The sequence below is a fragment of the Scomber japonicus genome, chromosome 8 (genome assembly GCF_027409825.1).
Source record: "Scomber japonicus isolate fScoJap1 chromosome 8, fScoJap1.pri, whole genome shotgun sequence".
Lineage (NCBI taxonomy): Eukaryota > Metazoa > Chordata > Actinopteri > Scombriformes > Scombridae > Scomber > Scomber japonicus.
In genome coordinates this window covers 19,444,224-19,465,471 of record NC_070585.1, presented here as the reverse complement: position 1 = coordinate 19,465,471, position 21,248 = coordinate 19,444,224, and the positions used below count along the sequence as shown (strand labels likewise).

General features: G+C 39.0%; 3 protein-coding genes across 4 annotated transcripts; 2 read left to right on the top strand and 1 right to left on the bottom strand.

Moving 5' to 3' along the window:
- Nucleotides 1–1,076: 1,076 nt before the first annotated feature.
- Nucleotides 1,077–5,984, top strand: si:ch211-107m4.1 (heterogeneous nuclear ribonucleoprotein U-like protein 2). The gene is made up of 11 exons (XM_053323433.1): nt 1,077–1,777; nt 1,969–2,045; nt 2,226–2,468; nt 2,608–2,720; nt 2,837–3,103; nt 4,025–4,147; nt 4,262–4,363; nt 4,681–4,849; nt 5,216–5,440; nt 5,521–5,573; nt 5,904–5,984. The coding sequence occupies exons 1-11, from the start codon at nt 1,176–1,178 to the stop codon at nt 5,982–5,984; spliced, it is 2,055 nt and encodes a 684-aa protein (XP_053179408.1). The 5' UTR covers nt 1,077–1,175.
- A 559-nt stretch (nt 5,985–6,543) lies between these two features.
- On the bottom strand, nt 6,544–10,727 carry nudt22 (nudix (nucleoside diphosphate linked moiety X)-type motif 22). The gene is made up of 7 exons (XM_053323441.1): nt 10,703–10,727; nt 9,539–9,647; nt 8,708–9,350; nt 8,511–8,636; nt 7,719–7,816; nt 6,831–6,924; nt 6,544–6,707 (listed from the first exon to the last, which is right to left on the bottom strand). The coding sequence occupies exons 2-7, from the start codon at nt 9,625–9,627 to the stop codon at nt 6,576–6,578; spliced, it is 1,182 nt and encodes a 393-aa protein (XP_053179416.1). The 5' UTR covers nt 9,628–9,647; nt 10,703–10,727; the 3' UTR covers nt 6,544–6,575.
- Nucleotides 10,728–12,331: 1,604 nt separating this feature from the next.
- On the top strand, nt 12,332–20,782 carry dnajc4 (DnaJ (Hsp40) homolog, subfamily C, member 4). Of its 2 annotated transcripts, XM_053323904.1 has the most exons (8): nt 12,332–12,372; nt 12,844–12,917; nt 14,883–15,007; nt 16,763–16,853; nt 17,259–17,431; nt 18,769–18,930; nt 19,919–20,005; nt 20,144–20,782. In XM_053323904.1, exons 3-8 carry the CDS (start codon nt 14,916–14,918, stop codon nt 20,238–20,240), a joined length of 702 nt encoding a protein of 233 aa, XP_053179879.1. In that variant the 5' UTR covers nt 12,332–12,372; nt 12,844–12,917; nt 14,883–14,915; the 3' UTR covers nt 20,241–20,782. The 2 variants fall into 2 exon arrangements, with proteins under 2 accessions (XP_053179879.1, XP_053179878.1); XM_053323903.1 differs by lacking the exon at nt 12,844–12,917 and having other exon boundaries at nt 12,342–12,372.
- Nucleotides 20,783–21,248: the final 466 nt, after the last annotated feature.

Genomic DNA, 21,248 nt, shown 5'->3' with positions numbered 1-21,248 from the left:
GAAGTAAAAATAGACAACTTCAGGCTATATTAGTCATAACAAATACATAACAGGTCAGAGGAGAGTTATAAAATAAATAGTTTTAATTTGTTTGTCTTGATTGACAGATAAAAACTTTGTGATGACAATTCTAAAATAAAATACTACACTGGAAAAATGAATGTGAAATATAAACAGATCTGGGGAGAAATTACCATTTGAAATAAAAACTTTAAAAAGGGATTCATAGTCATTAGACAAAAGTATTGTTATGCCTTCAAATATGTCTGGGTGGATCTTGATGTTTTCAGAAAACACTTAAACACAGTTCAATTAGGCAGTAATTTGGACATTTTTAAGAAATGTGATAGATCTAGTAATACTTTTAGGGTTCTAACAATTATATTAATTATCAATTAATGTGCATATCATATTGTTGTTTAATAGTCTCTATATAATGTTAGATACGGTGAACAATATAAACTATAAGCTCAAACATGAGGTTTATAAATGTTGTATTTTGTCTGACCAACAGTCCAAAACTCACCTTTGAGTTTATTGAGTCATGAGTAACAAATAAAGGCATCACATCTTTTTTACATGAGAAGCTTAAAACAGAACAGAAGCATTTTTACTTGAAAATACATATATATATATATATATATATATATATATTAATTGTCAACTGTTAACTGCCAATCAACTAATCACCTAAACACTGCAGCTCTAAATATAGGGGTGGCAAACAGTTAATTCAATTATATAATATTGAATGAGGGAGAAGGAACAGGTGCTATTTTAAAGATTTTAACATGGTAATTATACTTTTTTTGTGCAAACCATATCAGACAGTATTTTTTCAACTAGTGTATTTTACATGTCTATATATATATGTGTATAGAGGAGATGTTTAAGCCTGAATTACAATATTTAAAGTAATGCGTCATTAACATCAACTGTAGTACCACTATCAGGCCTTTAGATGGCAGTACAGGTGTTGAAGTGTTCAATCTGAAGCACGAAGAAGTGAAGCAGGTCTGCTGAGCCAATCACAAACCAGGGCACCATATTGAATTGTTTTGATGTGAACACTCGGCTGCACCATTTCCAGAGTTTACTTTATACCAGTTTTTGTTAAAGAAGTCACTAAAACAAGAAACAAAGAGCATCAGGATCTACACTAACGACAGCTAACGATGAAGCTAGCGGACATCAAAAAGTTAAAAGTGGCCGAGCTGCGGTCCAGACTTAAAGAGCTCGATTTGGACTCCAAAGGGCTGAAGACTGAGCTGGTGGTCAGGTTGTGGTCCGCTGTGGAGGCTGGACAAGGTGGGGAAGACGGTGATGAAGAGGTGAAACTGCAAAAAGACAGTTCATTGACGACTCCTACACCTGCGGAGGCCTCTCTGTCCTCATCACCGACCGCAACAGTTGGTATCACTGCGCCGTGTGACACTGAGTCCAGCAGAGAGTTCAGAGACTCTGCAACACAGACTGAGTACAAAACCAGTCTGCAACCAGGCCCTGCAACACTAACTGAGGCTGAAACCAGTCTGCAACCAGGCCCTGCAACACTAACTGAGGCTGAAACCAGTCTGCAACCAGGCCCTGCAACACTAACTGAGACTAGAAACAGTCTGCAGACACTACAGCTGAACTCTGAGTGTGGTTCAGAGAGGGTGAATGTGTGCCAAGTCGAGGGGGGAGAGCTCAGGAGACAGCAGGGAGGTGCGGAGGATTCTGGAGAGGACAGAGGGAGAGCTTTCTACGAGTTCAAAGAGGAGATACGATATAAAAGGTAATAAAAAAAGCCATTGCATCCACGGAGGAGGTGGAATAGTCTGGTTGTGTTTAAAAGAAATATATAAATTAGGAATATATAAAGTGGTATTTTAGGACTACAGTGGTGTAAGAAGTCTTCAGATCCTTTTGTACCAACACAGCAATATGAATTATGTTCCACGAGTGTTTGGTTTTTTCCCCCACCAGAGCCAAATCACCTCAACTACCTGTGGAGAGAGAGGAAACAGAGGAGGAGGATGAAGATAAAGTCAGACTGGATCCATGTGAGTCTTTTGATAACATTCACCACCTCTCTGGTTATCGAACATGAAACAAACAAAACTTTGGTCGCAGGTGCATTTTAATACAAAATCAGTCAAATAGTCCCCCAAGGTTGCAGTTTGTTTTAATAATATTTAAGTCATAGCAGTGCAGAGGAAGTCTGAGTTGTCTTGTTCACACAGGCGGAGGTCACCTCCACTTTGAGGTGGGTCCAGATGGAGCTTGTGGACAGCCGAAGTTCTGGGAGAGATTCCCCTCACTATGGTCGGGCTGCAGACTCTCCCATGGGGTGATAGAGGGCCGGGTGGGCTTCGAGGTGAGGCTGGAGAGGAAGCTAATGTCTACACAGGTGGAAGAACAAGACGGCATCGAGCCATACGGCCTGAGAGTCGGCTGGTCAGCGGCCAACACCTCTCTGCTGCTGGGTAAGGATGTGGGGTCATTATTGGGCTTATTTCATGTTTTTTATAGGAGAGGGAGAAGTTATATTAACAGAGGCACATTTTCTGTTTTTGCTATTTTTGAATTATTTAAATTGCTCTTTCCCCATCTGTCCCCCTTCAGGTGAAGAAAAAGTTTCCTTTGCATATGACAGGAGGGGGAAAAAAGTGTCAGCTGGAATGGAGGAGGAGTTTGGAGAACCTTTTTCAGAGGGAGATATCATTGGCTGTTACGCTGTGAGTGACATCTTGTTCTCCACTTTTTAATGCGTTCATATTGTTTGAAACTCTCACGTCCAGTTTGGATGGAGATAAAGGAAACTTTCTCTAATCTCAGCTCTGCACATCCGTAGTCTTTCTCCACAGACGGCTCCGCTCAGCTCTCCTTCCACAAGAATGGTCGTTTCATGGGTGCAGCCTTTTCTCTGAACACCTCAGTGCTGCAGGGTCGTGCTCTATTCCCTCATGTCCTCTGTAAGAGCTGTTCAGTCCGATTCCTCCTGGGCCCCACGGATCCTGTCTGGTACCCCGGCCCTCCAGGGTTTACACCGCTGGCAGCACTCCCTGCTGGGCAGAGGACACGAGCCACATTCACCCCGACCTCCAGAGCCCAGTGTGAGGTGAGAGTGTCCATCCAAACTACTTTAATGTGTATAAAAAGGTGGCACAATATAACCAAATTTCACATTATCACAAGGTGTGATATATATGAGTCTATTTGGTGGAAGTTTGTTGATAAATAATTTTTGTTTAAAAAAACCCAAAAAACGATGTAATAACTCAACCCAACGGTCTGACAGATAGTTCAGACTTGTTTTAACAACATACAGTCCTGGTTTAGACATTAAAGGGAACATATCATGATGTTTGTGATTTTCTGTTATTTTTATACTGTTATGTTGATTGATTTCTATATTAAACATGGTTAAAGCTCTCAAACTTGTGGTTATCATATGTAGAAATGCTCCCTGAAAGTCAAAAGCCAGGGCTTCAGCCTGCTTTTGAACACGTTTCAATGTTACCTCTACTTCCTCCCCGTGATGACATCAAATTAAACGTTGTCCATTGATAGTCTTTGTTGCTCAGGTTGTTGCTAAGATTTTTCCATGTGCAGTTTGCATAATCCACTCTCATATTTTGGATCGAATTTCAGCTTTAACCTGTACAGATGTATTATAGAAGTTTCCATTTGGAGTAAAGAATGAGAAAAATAAGTTAAATCTGACTCCAATTATTTGTTAATGCAGCCTCCAGAGCCAGGATGAAGTAAATAAGTTTTTTGAACTATAAATCATGCAAAGATATTTGAGTAGAGCCCCAGAATTTAAATATAGACCTGGAAATGTGCCTGATATGTCCACTTTAAAAAGAGCAGCCCTTGGTTATTTTCAGACAGCAGCTAAAAGTTCTCATCACAAGTTGAAAAAAATAATAATAACAATTTGAAAACGTCAGTTTTTATGGATATAATGTTGGATTTTATATTTCCATGTGCAGTAAGTCTACACATTTCATCTTCATCTACCTCTCCTCCTCCACAGGTAGTGTTGATGGTGGGTCTTCCTGGTTCTGGGAAAACCCACTGGGCCACGACTCTCATGCAGCAGCATCCACAGAAAAACTACAGGCTGCTCGGCACAGAGGAGCTGCTCGCATGTATGATTGTCAGTCAAACTTCCAGTCTTCACTCTCACGTCTCAAACTCGCATTCAGATGCAACATATTAGAGTTCTGACTAACTGAGCTAAATGTGCCTGATGTCTGTGTGTGTGTTTTAGAGCGGGGGAGAGAGAGACAGCAGGCTGCGGCAGGCCTCTCAGTGTCTGACTGATTTAATCAAGATGGCCGCTCAAATTCCAGGCAACTATATCCTCGACCAGGTAACATTTCACCTGAAACATATCAGTTCAAATCTGAAAACCCTGTTAAGTATCATCGGTGTCTTGTGAAACTGCCCTGTAAATATTAACCTACTTTTAACACTTTTTCAGTTCATTTTGTACCTTTCTTCAAAGATTGTATATTACATTGTATATGGGACAAAATGTCAACTTCAGTCATAGATATAAAATAATTTAAGAATAAATGAAACACTGAAGTGCTGAAACTTGTTTGGGACTAACCGTACTTACATTGAGTTGAGTCTCATCACTTCTCTTAGCTTACTCTCTTCTCTCATCCCTCTCTTTTTTTCCAGTGCAACATCCTGTTCTCTGCACAGCGTCACAAGCTGCAGCTGTTCAGGGGCTTCAGGCGCAGGGTGGTGGTGGTCTTCCCCTCACTGGAGGAGTGGAGTAGACGACTGTCCCAGCACCAGTCCCGAGACGGGGAGCAGATCCCTGAGACAGCCCTGCTCAAACTGCAAGGTCTGACTCCTGCACATTTATAGGATTATGTAAAGTCTAACCAGCTGTCATTGTAACTTTCTGGAAACTCTTCAGCTGTGGTGAAAAGTCTCCTCTTTTGGGGAGGGAAACTTTTAGATTATTTTGATATTTACATATAAATATTACTCTGTCCCTTTCTTTGGGACTCCTTTTACTGACTTCCTGATAAGACAAAAGCAAAAGAACAGAAAGGGATACTAAACTTATCAGGTACCTCATGTGATGTAATTCTGTACAGTTCAGTGATTTAGCAGATTTCATTATTCTTTTATTATTCAATTTGAATCACATGTATGTATTTACTGTGATTCCTCTTTGAACTTGACATCCGCTCTCTCTCTCCAGTGAGCTACAGTCTTCCAGAGCAGCAGGATGAACTTATAGAGGAGCTGCAGTACGTTGAGTTGCCTCAGGAACAGGCACAGAAACTCCTGCAGGAGTATAAAGACAAAGCACGCAGACTGCTGCCTCCCATCCCTAAACAAGAGAAGAAGAAAAACACAAGACTCCACAAGAAAAGACCCTACCCGCACGGCCCTCCCTGTGCTCATCGGATCCGGTGGCTAAATGGTCAGCATGAGAAAAGATGGGCAGTTATTTAAGAGATACTCGATGTTGAAGATGATTTAATTGTATTATTTTCTTTGAAGGGTGGAGTGACGCGAGGCTCAACGTGCCGTCATGGAACCAGCAGCCAAGATATGTGAGTAATATGCAACGCACCAAACCTGAACATGAACCAGTATGTAATATATTTACTGTACTAACTCACAAGATGACCATGATATGTTATCAGACATTAAGATAACATGCTGAGTTGAAATACAGGCTTCTCTGACTATAACACTACAGCCGGTATATTCTCCTTGTGCAGAATGTCTGTTTTGTTTTGTGCTATGAGTCTGGGGGTTGAGGGGACGGGGGGGAGACAACTCTTGTTTTAAACGCTAGCTGTCAGTGTTATGTATTTCTCCTTTTAATTTAAGAGAGCAAACAAATCCACTTCCTCATTCCGTGTTGTTCTACGTTGCAGTGGAACGTGGCGTATCAGGACCAGAGCTACTACTACAGCAACAGGGACTTTGGTTACAGCGGTTCTGAGGGTTACTGGTGAAGAGAAGAGCAGCGAAATGAAACAGGAGCCACCAAACTGTCGGCGTTTACACAGTACAACAATTTTACAGACTTCATCCAGTTTGGAGAAAGACTTAATCAAATAATATCATACAGAAAATGACTGATGACGGTAAATGTTGCACTTCCCACTTTGACCAATCAAAGATAATCAGTGTCGTGGCGGTGTTTAGCTCAGTGGGTAGAGCACCTGCACTGCAGGCGACCCCGGTTTGAATCCTGTGCCGAGTGGTCCTATCCTGCGTGTCATTGCCCCCCTCTCTGCCTCCCATTTCCTGTCTCTCTCTCTCTCTACTAACCTGTACATTAAAGGCAAAAAGTCCCAAATAATATACTTAAAAAGATAATCAGTGTTGAAGTATTTAAGGATTTAAATGACAAAAACAAGGTCACTTTTTAAACCTTTTATTCAAAATGTTTTTAAAAATATATTTTTACTGTACAGTGTACAAATGATTAAAAATACATTTTACAAATTTTTGCTCAAACAGTAATAAATCCCTGAACTTGAATGAAAACCGTTTCTCTTTATGTTATTTAATCATCTGAATCCGTTGTCCACTGTGCTCTGCTAAGCGTCGGATCGTTTGCTCTGGTTTCTTTCTGCGTCAGGCTTCACCGACTGATACAGCAGCACGGCTCCTTTGGCTGAAGGACACAGCTCCGACCACAGAGCGCTGCTACTGTCCAGCTGCAGCAACTCCTTCAAATGTCACAGACAACAAAATGCTGGGGTTTTTTTTATTTTTTATTATGCTTTCAAATGTATTTAAATATCTTCAGTCATGCAGCTGCTCAACCAAAAAGCTCACTACAGACTTCTTACCGTCCTGCTGATGAAGACTATATCTGTTGACTCTTGGGCCTCAGCTCCTCCTTCCCAGTACAACTTTTTAACTTCATCAGATGTCAGTGAGCAGCTAAGGACACATGAATATTAACACATACTGTACGTTACATTGAGGTCATCTTCCACTCATTATCTCAGAACTTATCTGCTGTTTGGGCCTGATATACTCACAGAGATTGGAAAGAAAACCAACATATTTTCAAGCAATTGGAAGAGTCTGAACAATAAATAATATCTATTGCAGAATATGAGATAGATTATATGTAAATTACTCTGTTATAAATATACTTTTATCCTTATTTTAGTACTTATTAATATTCTTTATCTGTTGTCCGCAACTTATACTTCCGATTTGTCAGGTCTCCCTTGGACATTATTGGTTACATAAATACATTTAAATGAACATTATGTCCAGTCATATACTTTCATAATGGACGGTGATAACCTGGTTTCTCTCTAGTGCTGATTTGTTTTTTGCCTGGGTCATGCAGTTTAAAAAGAGGTATATTTGCTTTGGTTGCATTCTTCATTCAAAGCAGATTGTATACTAAATAAAGGAAATCCTGAGGGTTAGGTCACTTAATTGGTTTAGTTTAGGGATGGCTCATTACAAGGACATTTTCTCCAGTGTTGTAAAAACTCTTCAGGGTTCATGACTGTTTCTATATTAACATTTTGTCTCAGGGATCTTTTAGTTAGTCCATACAATTATATTTAGTTCTTGTACATTATCTTATTTCATTTAATAATTCATCTTTTCCCTCCTCATTTTCCCCTGTGGCTCCACTTGAGATTGACCATTTTAAGAGAAAACATTTCTATAGTTTGTTTAATGGATTCTAATGAGGAGGGAGGAGTAAGTACCTGACGTAGAACTCAGCACTCGGTCTGCCAGCGCTGGTGTGATTCAGAGCGACGCCCATCAGGACTGGCTCTCCGAGGAAACTCAGAGGAACATTCACCTGGAGACAAACAGAGGGAAGGGTCAGTTTCTAAAGGACATCTTTATTCAAAATATTTACTCAAGTATTGACTCAGCTCTTTAAGATATCGGTCAAAGCACGAGTGATTGTTTAACGTTTCCTTTGAATATGAAATACAAATAGTACTGACCGATTTAGTAATGGTGTCATGACAGATTTTTTTAGCTTTTCTGCAGGTTTTGTGGTTTTTCACTGATGGAAAAAAACAACCTGACCAGGATTTTTCAACCTGTTCTGAAACAATTAATCAATATATAGTCAGAAAATTCATAATTAGCAGTCTTGATGATTGAATTATTGTTTGTTGTGATTCCAGCGTTTGGTTTATAACTTTGAGATAGTTATTTGGACAGAAGAAGACATTTTGGGCTCTACGTCAACTCTTTAAGTACTTTCTGACATTTTATAGAACTAAAAGAATAACCACCTAATCAAAAAACACAACATATTAATTGTTAATTAATAATTAATTGTAATTAATAGTTCCATATGACAGTAAAATAAGTGACTTTGGTTCATTTAATTACCAACAAATCATTAAGAGATTGATGAGCATTTTAAGCTGTGTATTTATTTTACATCTTTGATCATTTTCACAAAACCTCAGACACAAAAAAGAGTCACATCAATACAGTGACAACAATTAAGGTGGACTTTTGAGTGAGAAACCCACCTCATCTCTAATCTCGGCGCACACAGACGAGAAGAGCTCAGCGACTACAGCGTCCGGCCTCTGCTGCAGCGCCTCCACACTGACCTGCTCCTCGCTCACCGCCTGACCCAGACGCTCACACACCAACTGAGGAGAGCAGTGACAGTGTGAGTAACACATCAGGTGGGTTAGTGACACATACCTCAGTGTCTCCTTACCTTTGGCTCTGGGTGACCTCCAGGGATGTCTAGCTGCCCGCCTGCCTCTGCCACCTTCTGACTCCTCCTGATCAACACCACCTGTCCGTCACCTGTACACAGGACGCCGCCCACACCCAGAGGCTGAGCGAGCAGCGCCAGAGGATCGCCCAACTCCTCGCCGCGTCGACGGAGCTCTGCCACTCGGCAGGACCAGTTGGTTCCCAGGTAGTCTTTGTAGCAGGTAAGACCGAGTCTCAGAGTGAGGAGCGCCGTGGCCTCCTGGTCGTCTGTGTTTTTATCTTTAGATGCTCTGCAGTCACACGTGGAGGACACTTGTCTTAGTGCGCTGGCGGTTTGTTGGGTGACACTATCAACATTTTCTGTCTGATTCACAGACTTGTTCGGAGGAGTTTCTCTTTGTCTGTTGTCTAATTTTCCCTCCTGGTCCTCTGCACCGTCCAAGACAGGAGCGTGGGACGAAAGAGTGCAGCGTGAGTTTTGAGGAGAAACTGAGGATGAGGAGGGATTCATAGGAGAGGCCAATTGGAAAGAGTGCAGCCTGAATTTGGCCCCGTTGAAAAGCCATGACTCCTTTGACACCCGCTCTGTCCACATCTCCTCTATGTGACGTTCAAGAGCCACATCTGTCTGCCTGTTATATCTGAGAGAAGGAGGAGTGAGTAATGCAGCCTTTGGAGGTTACAACACATTTCACATGTGCCCTTCTGTCAAACTGCTATAATTAACTGCATTAATATATAACTAATGAGTCATGTCTATAAAAAGGATTTAGTGATTAAATTTTTTTCCCCCCATTATCTATATCACACACGTTATAAATCATTCTACCTTTCAGAGAGCTCCACCTGCACTTGGGACTGCAGCAGCCCCCTCCAGGCTGCAGCGTCCAGCAGCACGGACACTTCAGGGTCCATCATCTGTTACTCCTGGTGGTCTCCTTTTGGGGAATTATCATTTACATCAAAATATCAATAGAAATAATTTTGAACAAATAACATGAAGTAAAAGAAAAAAAAAAGAATCTGTGAGCAGCAAAGTACTGTTCTATGAGTTACAAACTACCTCTGACCTCTTCTTCCGCTCCACGTATACAAACAGACACATCATCATCTCACACAGTCGTGCCAGGAAGATAGTTTGCTGATTCACTAATGACAAAACCACCACCTCCAATGACCTCAGCATTTAGATAACAAACCCTGCAGGAACAGTTTCTTTATTGGTTCTGCAGCAATTAGTTGATTCATTGCCAACTATTTTTGATATTTTGAGTATTTTGTTAAAGAATTTTCTTGTTCCAGCTTCTCAAATGTGAATATTTTTTGGTATCTTTAGACTTTTATGACAGTAAACTTTGTTCACACAACTTTTTTTTAACATAACTTTTTTTTCTCCTTTCCTCTGACAGCAACATGCGGTTTAACACTGATGCTTCAGTAATGATAATCTAATGATGTCATATTTAATAATATATCAGTCAGAGACTCAGAGGGACCTAACCACTACTTTTACTATAATACATCAAGCTGCTAATACGGATGCACTTAAGTTGGTTTCTCCTGCAGGACTTTTACTTGCAAAGGAGTATTTTTACATTGCTGTCTTGGTATTTTTGCTTAAGTTTATGATATCATTACTTTCTCCACTGCTGCAGAAAAGCCTAAAACGAACAAACATCAAATTAGAGGCACTTAACTCGTCAGGACGACCGTTTTTTGCCTGCAAATGAACCCGATGGATAAGACATTTGTGAGATTATTGGACTTTCTTTAAGGTTGTAAATTGTTTGACATTTACATAAAAAGTACCTGACAACAACAGGGACGAACAACTTTGAGTTTATCTGATCTCATCAGCACATACAGAGGTACAGAGTGCAGATCTCAGATTATCATGTAAGAATGTCTCCTGTAAAGTTTTGTGCTGCTTAGTTTGAATAATTAGGCTACCAAATCTGTCGGCTATTTTCCTGAAACTTGCAAAAGCTCTTACCTTCATACGTGGAAGTGAACAGGACAGACAGACTGCAGTTTCTTCCTCTTTCTGACTACGATCAAATCAGCAGCAGCTCGGATTCATATGTGCGTCTATTCCCGGTGTTACGGTACCGGTGCTTGGAGCGGCCAAAAAGGACGAAACACTGCATCGATAATGTATCATGTCAAATTACAAATCGTGGTTCAATTAAGTCTTGATGACTGTGACGTCCACAAATAAATGTCGCAACACACTGAGTTAATTAATTTAACGTGAGAAATGTTTCTTTTGTACTTTTTGGCCGCTCTAAGCACCGGTACCGTAACACCACAAATAGAGTCGCACTAAACTCCATTGAGCTGGTTTAAGAGGTTTTAACAAATGAAAGCTAACCTCAGCAGTTTTATCCGACTAATGGTAAAAATGTTTGAATTACGTCCACCCACGAGAACATAAACGTAAACCTCATCAAAAATAGTTGAGCCAACACTGGTCTAAAATGTAAATTATTATACATAGGCTATTTGTTAAGACTTAACAAGTTCAGGGGAAAGCTGGTCATTTTTTAAGTATCACATAAAACCTCTGTTTCACCCACAGTCCATGGTTTCACCTCTACAGGTGACCACGGCAGCCACAGGGTTAAAATCCTGGCCTGGTAAATAAACACGTGCAGGGGCGTGTTTTGTGTTTGTCAAGTCACCAAAAATCAGCTACAACTTCTGGTTATAATAATAAAAAAGCCCATAGGGTTAGGGTTTGAGCTACAAACTATCCTTAATTCAAATTACTTAGTTAATCCAATCAGTCACAACCAAAAACAATTAGTAGCTACTGTAACTAATTTAGTTGGTGATATACTTGTACCTAGTAAGCTTTTAAAGCTAGAGTAGAGATTTTTACTTTCAGTGAAGAATTTTACTTTCCACTATTGATTCTTTTACCAACATGTTCACATTTACACAAGTACAATAAGTAAGTACAACTTTGAAATACTTGTACTTTACTTGAGTACTTTATACTTCCAATCTAATACAGTTCAGAGGGAAATATTGTACTTTCTACTCCACTACATTTATTTTACAGCTTTTAGCTTATTTTCAGAAGATTTGATGCAATATAACAAGTTAATAAATAATATAACAAGCTTTTAAAACACAACACATTGTTAAATATGAAACCTGTGTGTAGTCTGGGTCAGCTCCACCAAATAGTGATATTTCCCTCTAAACTTCTCACATGGTTTCATTTCAATAGGGTGGATTAGGGTAATGTGGGACAACTTTTTCTAATTAGTTATTCTAAAGCTATAGTATATGCAAACTGTGTACGTTATTGTTTAACATTACACATGTGAACATACAGTCTATTAGTTTATTTTAACTATCTGATGCAGAAAGCAAAAGAAAACCCTAGGTTGGGAACCACTGGACTAAACTATAACTGTATATAAAGTAGTGTAAAATAGCTCCACCTCCAGCAGCTACAACAGTAACAAGCTGCTTTTACTATAGTAGGATTATTCATGCAGTACTTTAACTTAATGCAGTATTGTTTCATTGCTGTGTTGGTACTTTTAGAGTGAAGGATTTGAGGACTTCCGGTCTGACTGCAGCTATCTTGACGACTTGACATTATGTAAGCCCCTCATCTCAAACACCGTGTTATGAAACTGAGCTCAGCTGGTATGTCCTGTTTCTGGTGGTTTTATACTATTTTTTAAATGTCATGGCATTGTTTCATATTTGTTGTCCATCTTTCTACAGATTAGATCATTGTTAGTACAGAGTGGCTAACAGTTAAAGCTAACATCAGCTAGCTCTGCTGCTAGCGGGACAAAATGTCCCTGCATGAAACTCCAGGCATGACTGATATGTGCATTGTTTATTTTAACCTGGTAACTAACACAGCAGTCACCCTGTAGATGATGGTGAAGCTGATGAAAGAAAGTCTCGTCAAATGAATTTTTAAAAGTGTTTTTAAAAGTAACTCGACTGCACACGCCCCCTAATAACAAAGCTGCACGGGGTTTAAATGTGACAGATTGTGTTTACTGCAAAAGAAAATATTGGCAAGAAGTAGCTGGTACCTTAAATGTGTTTTTAAAGCTGTTTTCGAAATATTTCCATCACCTCGCACTCTGTTTGGGTCCTCAGTCAGGTCACGTGTTGCCAGATGAGGGATAGCTGCTGACTCCATAATTTTCAATTCAATGGAAACAGACTGAAAGGTAAAAAACAGACTGAAAGGTAGTTCAAACTGTTTGTCAGTGAGGTTAACCACTTATTCCACCAGCTCTTTTGTTTGTTGGGGGACTGGTTAACGTTATTGCAGGGTTAGGAAGGTTACTTTGGAAATGTAACAGGTTACAGATTACTCTATTTAAAATCTAATAAGGTATGTAACTATTTCAATTACTTAATCAAAGTAATGTAACTTTTATATTTGATTACTTTTTAATTACTTTTCTAATTTTCTAACAAATGTGTTCAACTGTTTGGGTAAGTGTAAGTGTAAGTTCTGGTGTTTTTCATTGATACTTACATGATTTATAAGGGAGATCATTTCTTATAAACAGAAATTTGTCTCTCATTTGAGCATGTATTAATTGGTTCATGTAGATTTTGGAATATAAAATAAAGATATTTTATGAAAAAAAGTCTGGCATGGTCTTAATAGGTACTATGACACCAGATAAGCCCATGTTTTCAAATAATTAAAAAGAGTAATACATGTATTGAGTAACATGTTAAATATTTAAAAATGAAGAAAAAACCCTCCTGCAAAATCTTAAATATCTGACTCCAGATGTAAGTCCCTTTTGTAATCATCAACATTTTCATAAGTAACTGTAATTTAATTACACATTGTTTTCTCAGTAACTGTATCAGATCACAGTAACATTTATTTTTGTAACTGAATTACGTAACACTGTTATAACTAGTTACTTCCCAACACTGATTATTGTCATCATCAATGTATCAGCTTTTTCTTGTGTTGTCTATAAAATGTGAAGCATTATTTCTCAGAGCCTGTGGCTGTCTTCAGTTTATTTGTTGTGTCCAACCAACAGTTAAAAATAGGGCTGGCCAATATATTCATATTATATCAGTTTATTAATAGGAGACTAGATATTATGATATGATATAGAATAAGCCTTCTGGTTTTAAAAGCTGCATTACAGTAAAGTATTGACTTTTTCTGAACTTACCAGACTGTTGTACTTCTATTATTCGTTTTTACTCACTTAGTCATTATATCCACACTACTAATGAACATTTATTTAAAATCTCATTGTGTAAATATTTTGTGAAAGCTCCCTACAATATTGCAGCAATATCAATATTGAGGTATTTGGTACCAAATATTGTTATATTTATTGCCCAGTCTTTAATGTATTGTCACAATACAAAGAAAGCAGCAAATCTTCACATTTGAGAAGAAGCTAAAACATTTTTTGCTTGACAATATGTTTCATTCAGGTTAAGGACATTGCAGCAACATATGCAATGGGTTACATCTAATAGGCACATATACCGTATAGAGTCACTGTTTTACAGTAAAGGTTAATCTTACATATGTCTTCAAATTCATTCACAGTTTGAGTCCAGTTGTCTTTGCCTATATTATAAAAATTATAGGATAACTCTTTTGAAAATGTCAAAATGACCAAACATTTTTATCACTCCACCTCCAGCATTAGTTGCTCTTTGTCAGTTTTATGCAAGTCAGTGCCTGTATTCAGAGTGTGGTCCCTATCCTTATTGGTTAGAAACAGCAATTATTTTCCTAAATATTCATGACAATTAGGACATTAGGTAGGAATCAATGTTATGAAGAAAACAAACTTTGGTAGGTTTTATTAAGAATTTAAAATCTCAGACTGACTGTAAATAACCAGTGAGAAAAGATTTAATTGGCAATGGGTTGTTAACCTAAAACTGTCACCACAACGTAACTAACTACGACTACTAACGGACCCTAAATGTTGAACCAAACCACTCACAATAAGAAGCTGAGAAAATATGTTTTTGGGGCCTTTTAAATGCTGCAGCTGAGAGTGATGTTTGTGAAGTCTGTATGTTGATTGATTGATTGATTAGAATTGATATTTAAAACATCTCACTGCCTCTCCTGTTATTGATCTGCCTGTGCACGGTACTCCAGTTAACAGCTGTCGTCTCTGTCGTCACAGTTTTCTCTGAGTGGAAGATCAGGACTGTTCATAATGCAGTTGGAGGCCCAGCTGCGTCTGTGTCAGAGCTGTCTTTGGTGCTACAAGAGTGGACTGCGTCTGCTCTCCCAGAGCGCTGCATGCAGGTACATTTTTGTCAGTGTGTTTGTGGTCTGTCATAGGCTACGTTTGGGGACAAATTTCAAACTTAAGACCAGTTAATTGGGGATGGCTTGTTCAATTGGGGATACAAGTTGTGTCCACAATTTGGAAAAGGCTGTTTTTGGGTGGGTGGTTAAGGTTAGGGTTGGGCAAGTAATGGTGAAGGTCAGGTTAAGTCCTAAAACTAGATAAAGAGACATTAATTAAACAAATGAGTCCAAAATCTTACACTTGTTGGTTTTATTGTTAAAATTATCCAAGGTTACATATTTGTGTGAGGCAAAAGTATGTGAACCTCTAGGATTATCAATTGATTTGACGGAGAAATTAGAGTCAGGTGTTTCAATCAATGGGATGACAATGAAGTATGAGTCTGGGAGGCCCTGTTTTATTTAAAGAAGATCATTCTGAGTCTTCTCTGTCAAAGTCTGAGCTTCACAACACAGGTTGGTGCAAGCGTGTCATGTCTTCAACAAAGGAGATTTCTGACAACCTTAGAAGAAGAGTTGTTGATACTCACCAAACCGGAAAGGGTTACAAAACCATTTCTAAAGAGTTTGGACTCCACCAGTCAACTATCAGGCAGATTGTGTAGAAATGGAAGACATCCAACACCAGTGTTACCCTCCCCAGGACTCCATGTAATAGCGTGGGAGGTCACAAGGGACTAACATCTGGGAAACTAAAAGCCTTTTTGAAATGACTACAGTGAATGTTCATGAGTCCAGCATCATGAGAACATTGATCATCAATGGTGTGTGTAACAAAGTTGCAAAGAGAAAGCCACAACTCTCCGAAAAGCCATCACTGCCATCTACGGTTTGTTCAAGACCATGTAGCCAGAAGTAAGTCAGAAGGCAACTGATAAAATGTTCTGTGGGCGGCTTGAATGAGAAGCATTTTGGTTGGCAATGAGAAAACACTGCATGCAAACATAAGAACTTCATCTCATGTGTGAAACATGGTGGTGACGGTATCATGGTTTTGGGTCTGGACCAGGATAGCCTACAAACACTGATGGAGCTTTGAGTTCTGAGTTGTACTAGGAAATTGTACAGGAAAATGTCAAGATATCCGTCCATGACCCGATGCTCAACAGAAAGTGCATTCTTTAAAAAAAAAAGCAAAAAAAAAAACTACGACATCAAACGCTCAAGTTGTTCTACCAAGCGATGGTTAGAGCAAAATAAAGTTAATGTTTTGTTACAGCTGAGTCATAGTCCTAATCTTAATTCTACAGAAATTCTCTTGAAGGACTTGAAGCAGGCAGTTCAGACATCCAACATCTGTTATTTAAGGAGGAACGAGGTCAAATTCCTCCAAGCTGATGTGCATGGCTCTTAAAAAGTTACAAGCAATGTTTTGTTGAAGTCATTACTGTAAACGATGATCACACCAGTTATTGAAAGGAAGGGTTCACATACTTTTGCCTCACACAAATAGGAAAGATAGAAGATGTATTTAGTTTTCCTCAATATATAAATGAATACAATGAGTGTTTTTGTCTCATTTGTTTAATTGGGTTTGCTTTATCTAGTTTTAAGACTAGTCTAATCATGTCTCAGGTCATATTTATCCAGAAATAGAGGAAATTGTTAAGTGTTCACAAACTTTCAAGCAGCACTGTGTGTGTGTGTGTGTGTGTGTGTGTGTGTGTGTTGAATGTAATCATGATGATATTTTTCCGTTTATCTACTCTGCTTTTCACAGGTTTTAAATTGTTTGTTCTATCACTTTAGAAAAGCTGTGAACTACTACGATCTCCTGGGAGTCAAATCTGATGCCACCTTGGATGAAATTAAAAATGCATTTTTCGACAAATCTAAAAAGGTACAGTAGTCCTCCTCGCGCTTCGGTGAGCTGTGAATTCAGAGCAAATGTCCGGCCACACGAGGGCAGCCTTTCACAGTATGGTTTCTGTGTGTTTGCTGTTCCCACAGTCGGCTTTTTCACTGTTTGTTTTCATGTTGTGGCCACCAGTGTAAACAGGGATGTATATTTACCTAGTGGTTCTGGTTTATTAAAGAGTGAGACGACTCACCCATCAGGGAGGAAGCATGGTTGAGTGCATACCACACACAGGCATACATTTGAAAGAGAATTAAAGATTATCTACAATTCACACATGCATATGTGTACAGATGAGCTCAATCCTGCACCAGAGTATATCTTGATTGTTTGACTCTGTGTGTGTGTTCTTCATCTCACTGATCCACTTGTCACGTGTAACTGCAGATGCACCCAGACAGCGACCCAACCAACCCGGGGCTACACGGCCAGTTTGTGCAGCTGAACGAGGCCTACCGAGTGCTGAGCAAGGAGCCGAGCAGGAAGGAGTATGACTTTAAAAACAGACAGCCCTACAGCGGGAATCAGGCCTTCAGATCAACCTCCAGCTACAGAGCCAGGTGAAGATACACATCAGCACACTCTCTTGACAGCTCGGTCTTGTTAATTAGTGTTACGTAAGCTGACTTTCCTCCACACTCTTTAACCCTGCTCGTGTGGGGGAAAATTGATGCAGCAATAATAGGTTTCCGTCACACTCTCACGGGATATGCTATTCTTGTGAGGACTGAACACCTGAAACCTCCTCCAAAATTACCTCTGCAACAACCTGCAATAATTTTTTATTCATATTTGTTTAAATGACTCCTGATGGAAGTGAGAATACTGTAGTTTCATTTTCCTGGTGTTCAATGTTGTGCACAAATTTAGAAACTTAATTCTGCTCTGAAGTGAAGCATGAATCAGTCATCAGCAGAATGTGGTTATAGTGTCGGAACAGCAGAAAAGTTGTTTTTTTTGTTTATTGTCGACCAACAACCATGTAGGGTGGGGATACACTTCATGTTTGTTGAGCCCATTACGTAAATGATTTGGGTGTGACAGCCGAGCAGATGGACTCGGACTGAGTCACGTCCAAACGCTTGTTTGTACCTTCAGATGCATCAATTCAACTGTACATAAACTCAGTGTAACTCCATCAGTCTGGATTATTTTGAGATGATTATTTGCTTTGGTTTTGACTTCACTTAATTGGTGGTAGTTTGGTTTAGAGCTGTAACGATTAGTTGATCAACAGAAAATTAATTGCCAACTATTTCGCCAGTCAGTTATTCAGTTTGAGTCATTTTTAAAGAAAAAATGCCAAAATTCCCATGTCCCACTTTCACAAATGTGAATTGTTTCTGCTTTCTTTAGTTTTCTACGATAGAAAAAGAATCATCTTTGGGTTGTGGACTGTTTGTTAGGACAAGGCTAGACATTTGAGGTCATCACCTTGAGCTTTACAGTAATCGTCATTTTTCACCATTTTATAGATGAAACAACTTATCAATTAAGTGAGAAATCAACTGTTAGTCGTAGCCCTAGTTTGGTTGTCTGATCTTATGTGTGGATGCAGGTGCTTGTTTTTATTGAATGATGATGCGATGTCCATGTGCAGTTTATAGGTTTAACACAAAATAATCTCAATGAAAACAACGGGTAGCAACTGAAGCAGAAAACAGACTAATTAAATCAACACCACACACTGTGATATTATCATCTGATTAAAAAACACCAGCTGAACCAGACTGGAACAGACTCACCTAGATCACATTTATAATTGGCTTAACAATTATATTCTCTACTGAGCATCAATCTGTCAGGCTGTTTGTGTCTGTTTTTTGTCTTTGTCATACCCACCTCTGTTTTCCATGATGCCACCATCACACTATTTCTTGATGTACTTCTCCACCAGTACGGCGGCCCACGAAAATATTCGTTACTGGGAGCAGTTCCGTCAAACTCAGGAAATGCCGGCAGAGGAGTGGCAAAAGAGGAGGAAGAGGAACATCCGCCTGGTGGGCTACTGCATCATCACTATGCTTCTCAGTGTTGGAGCCCATATAATCTTCTTCAGGTAAAAACCCTGAATTTAATGTGTTGTTCATCACTTTGTAACTTTAGGTAAGACTTTTTCCGTTAAATTCTGTCTTAAAACAGCAGTCAGGAGTCCATATGAACACAGACAGAGGTTTTCCTCACATTAATCATTCGTCCTGTTCATACTAGCTATAAAAAGATCTCTTTCAAATGTGCTTTCAATTGAAGTGATTCACAGTGTGTTTCAACACAGTCGTTTGTGCAAAATGCATTTAAAAGATGATCTGAAACTTTTATATGAGGCTTCTGCAGTCGAAGTCATATGAAGTGAATATCTACCACAATTACAGCATCAAATTCCCTCTTTATGTTTCCCTGTTGAGCTGTGTAGAGAAGTATCGTAAAAAAAAAGAGAGAGAGAGAGACTTTGGCACTAAAAAGACTGTAATATTGAAAGATATCTACTTTATTAAACTCTTTTGGACAACTGAAGCTTCATATTAACCTTGGTTAAACTTTTAAATTTTTGCATTGAAGGAGAACTGTGTATTTTGGCCTCGATCACTTACATTCTAAGTACATTATTTTTTGGGATCTTCTAATGGTGAGTATGAACAGGAAGAATGATTACCACGAGAACAACTATTTTCAGTGTTTATTTGAATAAATGACATGACAAATTGTGAATTTGTCCTTTAAAATGTGTAAAAGATGAATGTCAGAAAGATATTTTCATCAGTTTCTCTGCATGTTCACCTCCAGATGATCAGATTGTCTCTGTGCCATGTGTCTTGGCACAACCTCCCAAGTTGTGGCCTCACATTTGTTTTCACACACTGACTCGGTGCCACTTGTGTTTGTGGAGATTCACTGGTTTGTGATCTGAGGAGCTGTTATCACAGCTGTACAAACTCATAAATAACAAGTGAGCATACAGTGCACCCATTGAGCTCTGAGTTTTTAGGTTAAGTAACGTTATTCTGTTAAGGTTGTATTAACTCGAGCATTTCTTCAAACTATTTCAGTAAACTGGAGGAGGTTCACAATAACTTCATGGACGAGAAAGATCGAGTCATCAAAGAAATATACAATGAATCCAAAGAGAGGGCCAGGTTTGTGCAAGAACAGTTTTTCCTCTCTTGCATGTGTCATTTGGTTGGTAATGTACAATCTGTTTTTGATTACATGATAACTATTTGATAAGCTCTGTGATGCGTAGGACTTGAAAGCATTTCTGTACTCCTTGGCAGGGTCAACGGCTTTAAGAGACAGACAGAAATCCTGCGGCAGAAACACGCTGAGTTTCTGGAGAAATACAAAATCCACAAAGATGGAGAGGACAAGTAGGAAGGTCTCCAGCTGTGCTCTGTGATAGCTCAACTTAGATGGGAATCAAGTTTGAACTGCCAGCAGGAAGAAACACAGCAGACTGGATGTGGTACTATTTTTTTAGAGTTTTAAAGTTAATTCTAACCTATTCACACATTGTTGATATGCCCGTGTTTTCCCCTCACACGTGATACTGAGGAAGCACACAGAGCACGGGTGTGATGTGGGAGGGTTTCTTTTTGGTCACACTTGGTTTATTTCTAACCAAAGCCAAGCTGTGTTAAACTGGACTTGACAGGTTGCTCATAAAACATTTATACTGATGCTGCTGTTCAACGGATCTAATTAGAGTTTGTGTACAAACCTCTCCGCTGTTTGTTCAGAGGAGCCGTAATGAACACTGATAAACTGCCTTCGATGACTCACAGGAACACATTATTGTCCTCAAGTTATGATGACGTGACTGTTGTAAAGCTGATATGTTTCTGGCTGCTGAAACAAACTGATATTGATTAAAGTATTGGGAAGAGAACAAGAAGACACGGTAAAAAGAGTTTGATGGGACTGTCGAGGAGGATGCTGTATAACGTATGTAAAGTCTACATGTTCAGCATGAATGGTTTTAGGGTTAAAATGGTTAAAACACATCTTGTCATATTCATCATTCCCATTTGTTAACTTTTGGGATATCTTTGACCAGCTCTTCATTGTTCCTCTATCATCTTCAGCATTTTAAGCCAATTCACAATGTTTTCTCCATTTGTTAGAAATGGAAATGACTTTAAAACGGGTTACACTGAGTAATTTATTTATACTCAAGCTATAACTAAAATACAGAGACTATGGAAATGTGTGATTTGAATGGAGAGAATGTATAATTATTGGTCACATGAAGTGCCAACATTTACCATTTTGCATCTCTGTTTTTTAGATATTAGAGATTGTTGTTCTGTTTTTGAATGCCTTATCTACTTCCTGGTGGGACATCAGTGAGAAACTATTAAAAGATCGACTTTGTTTCATCAA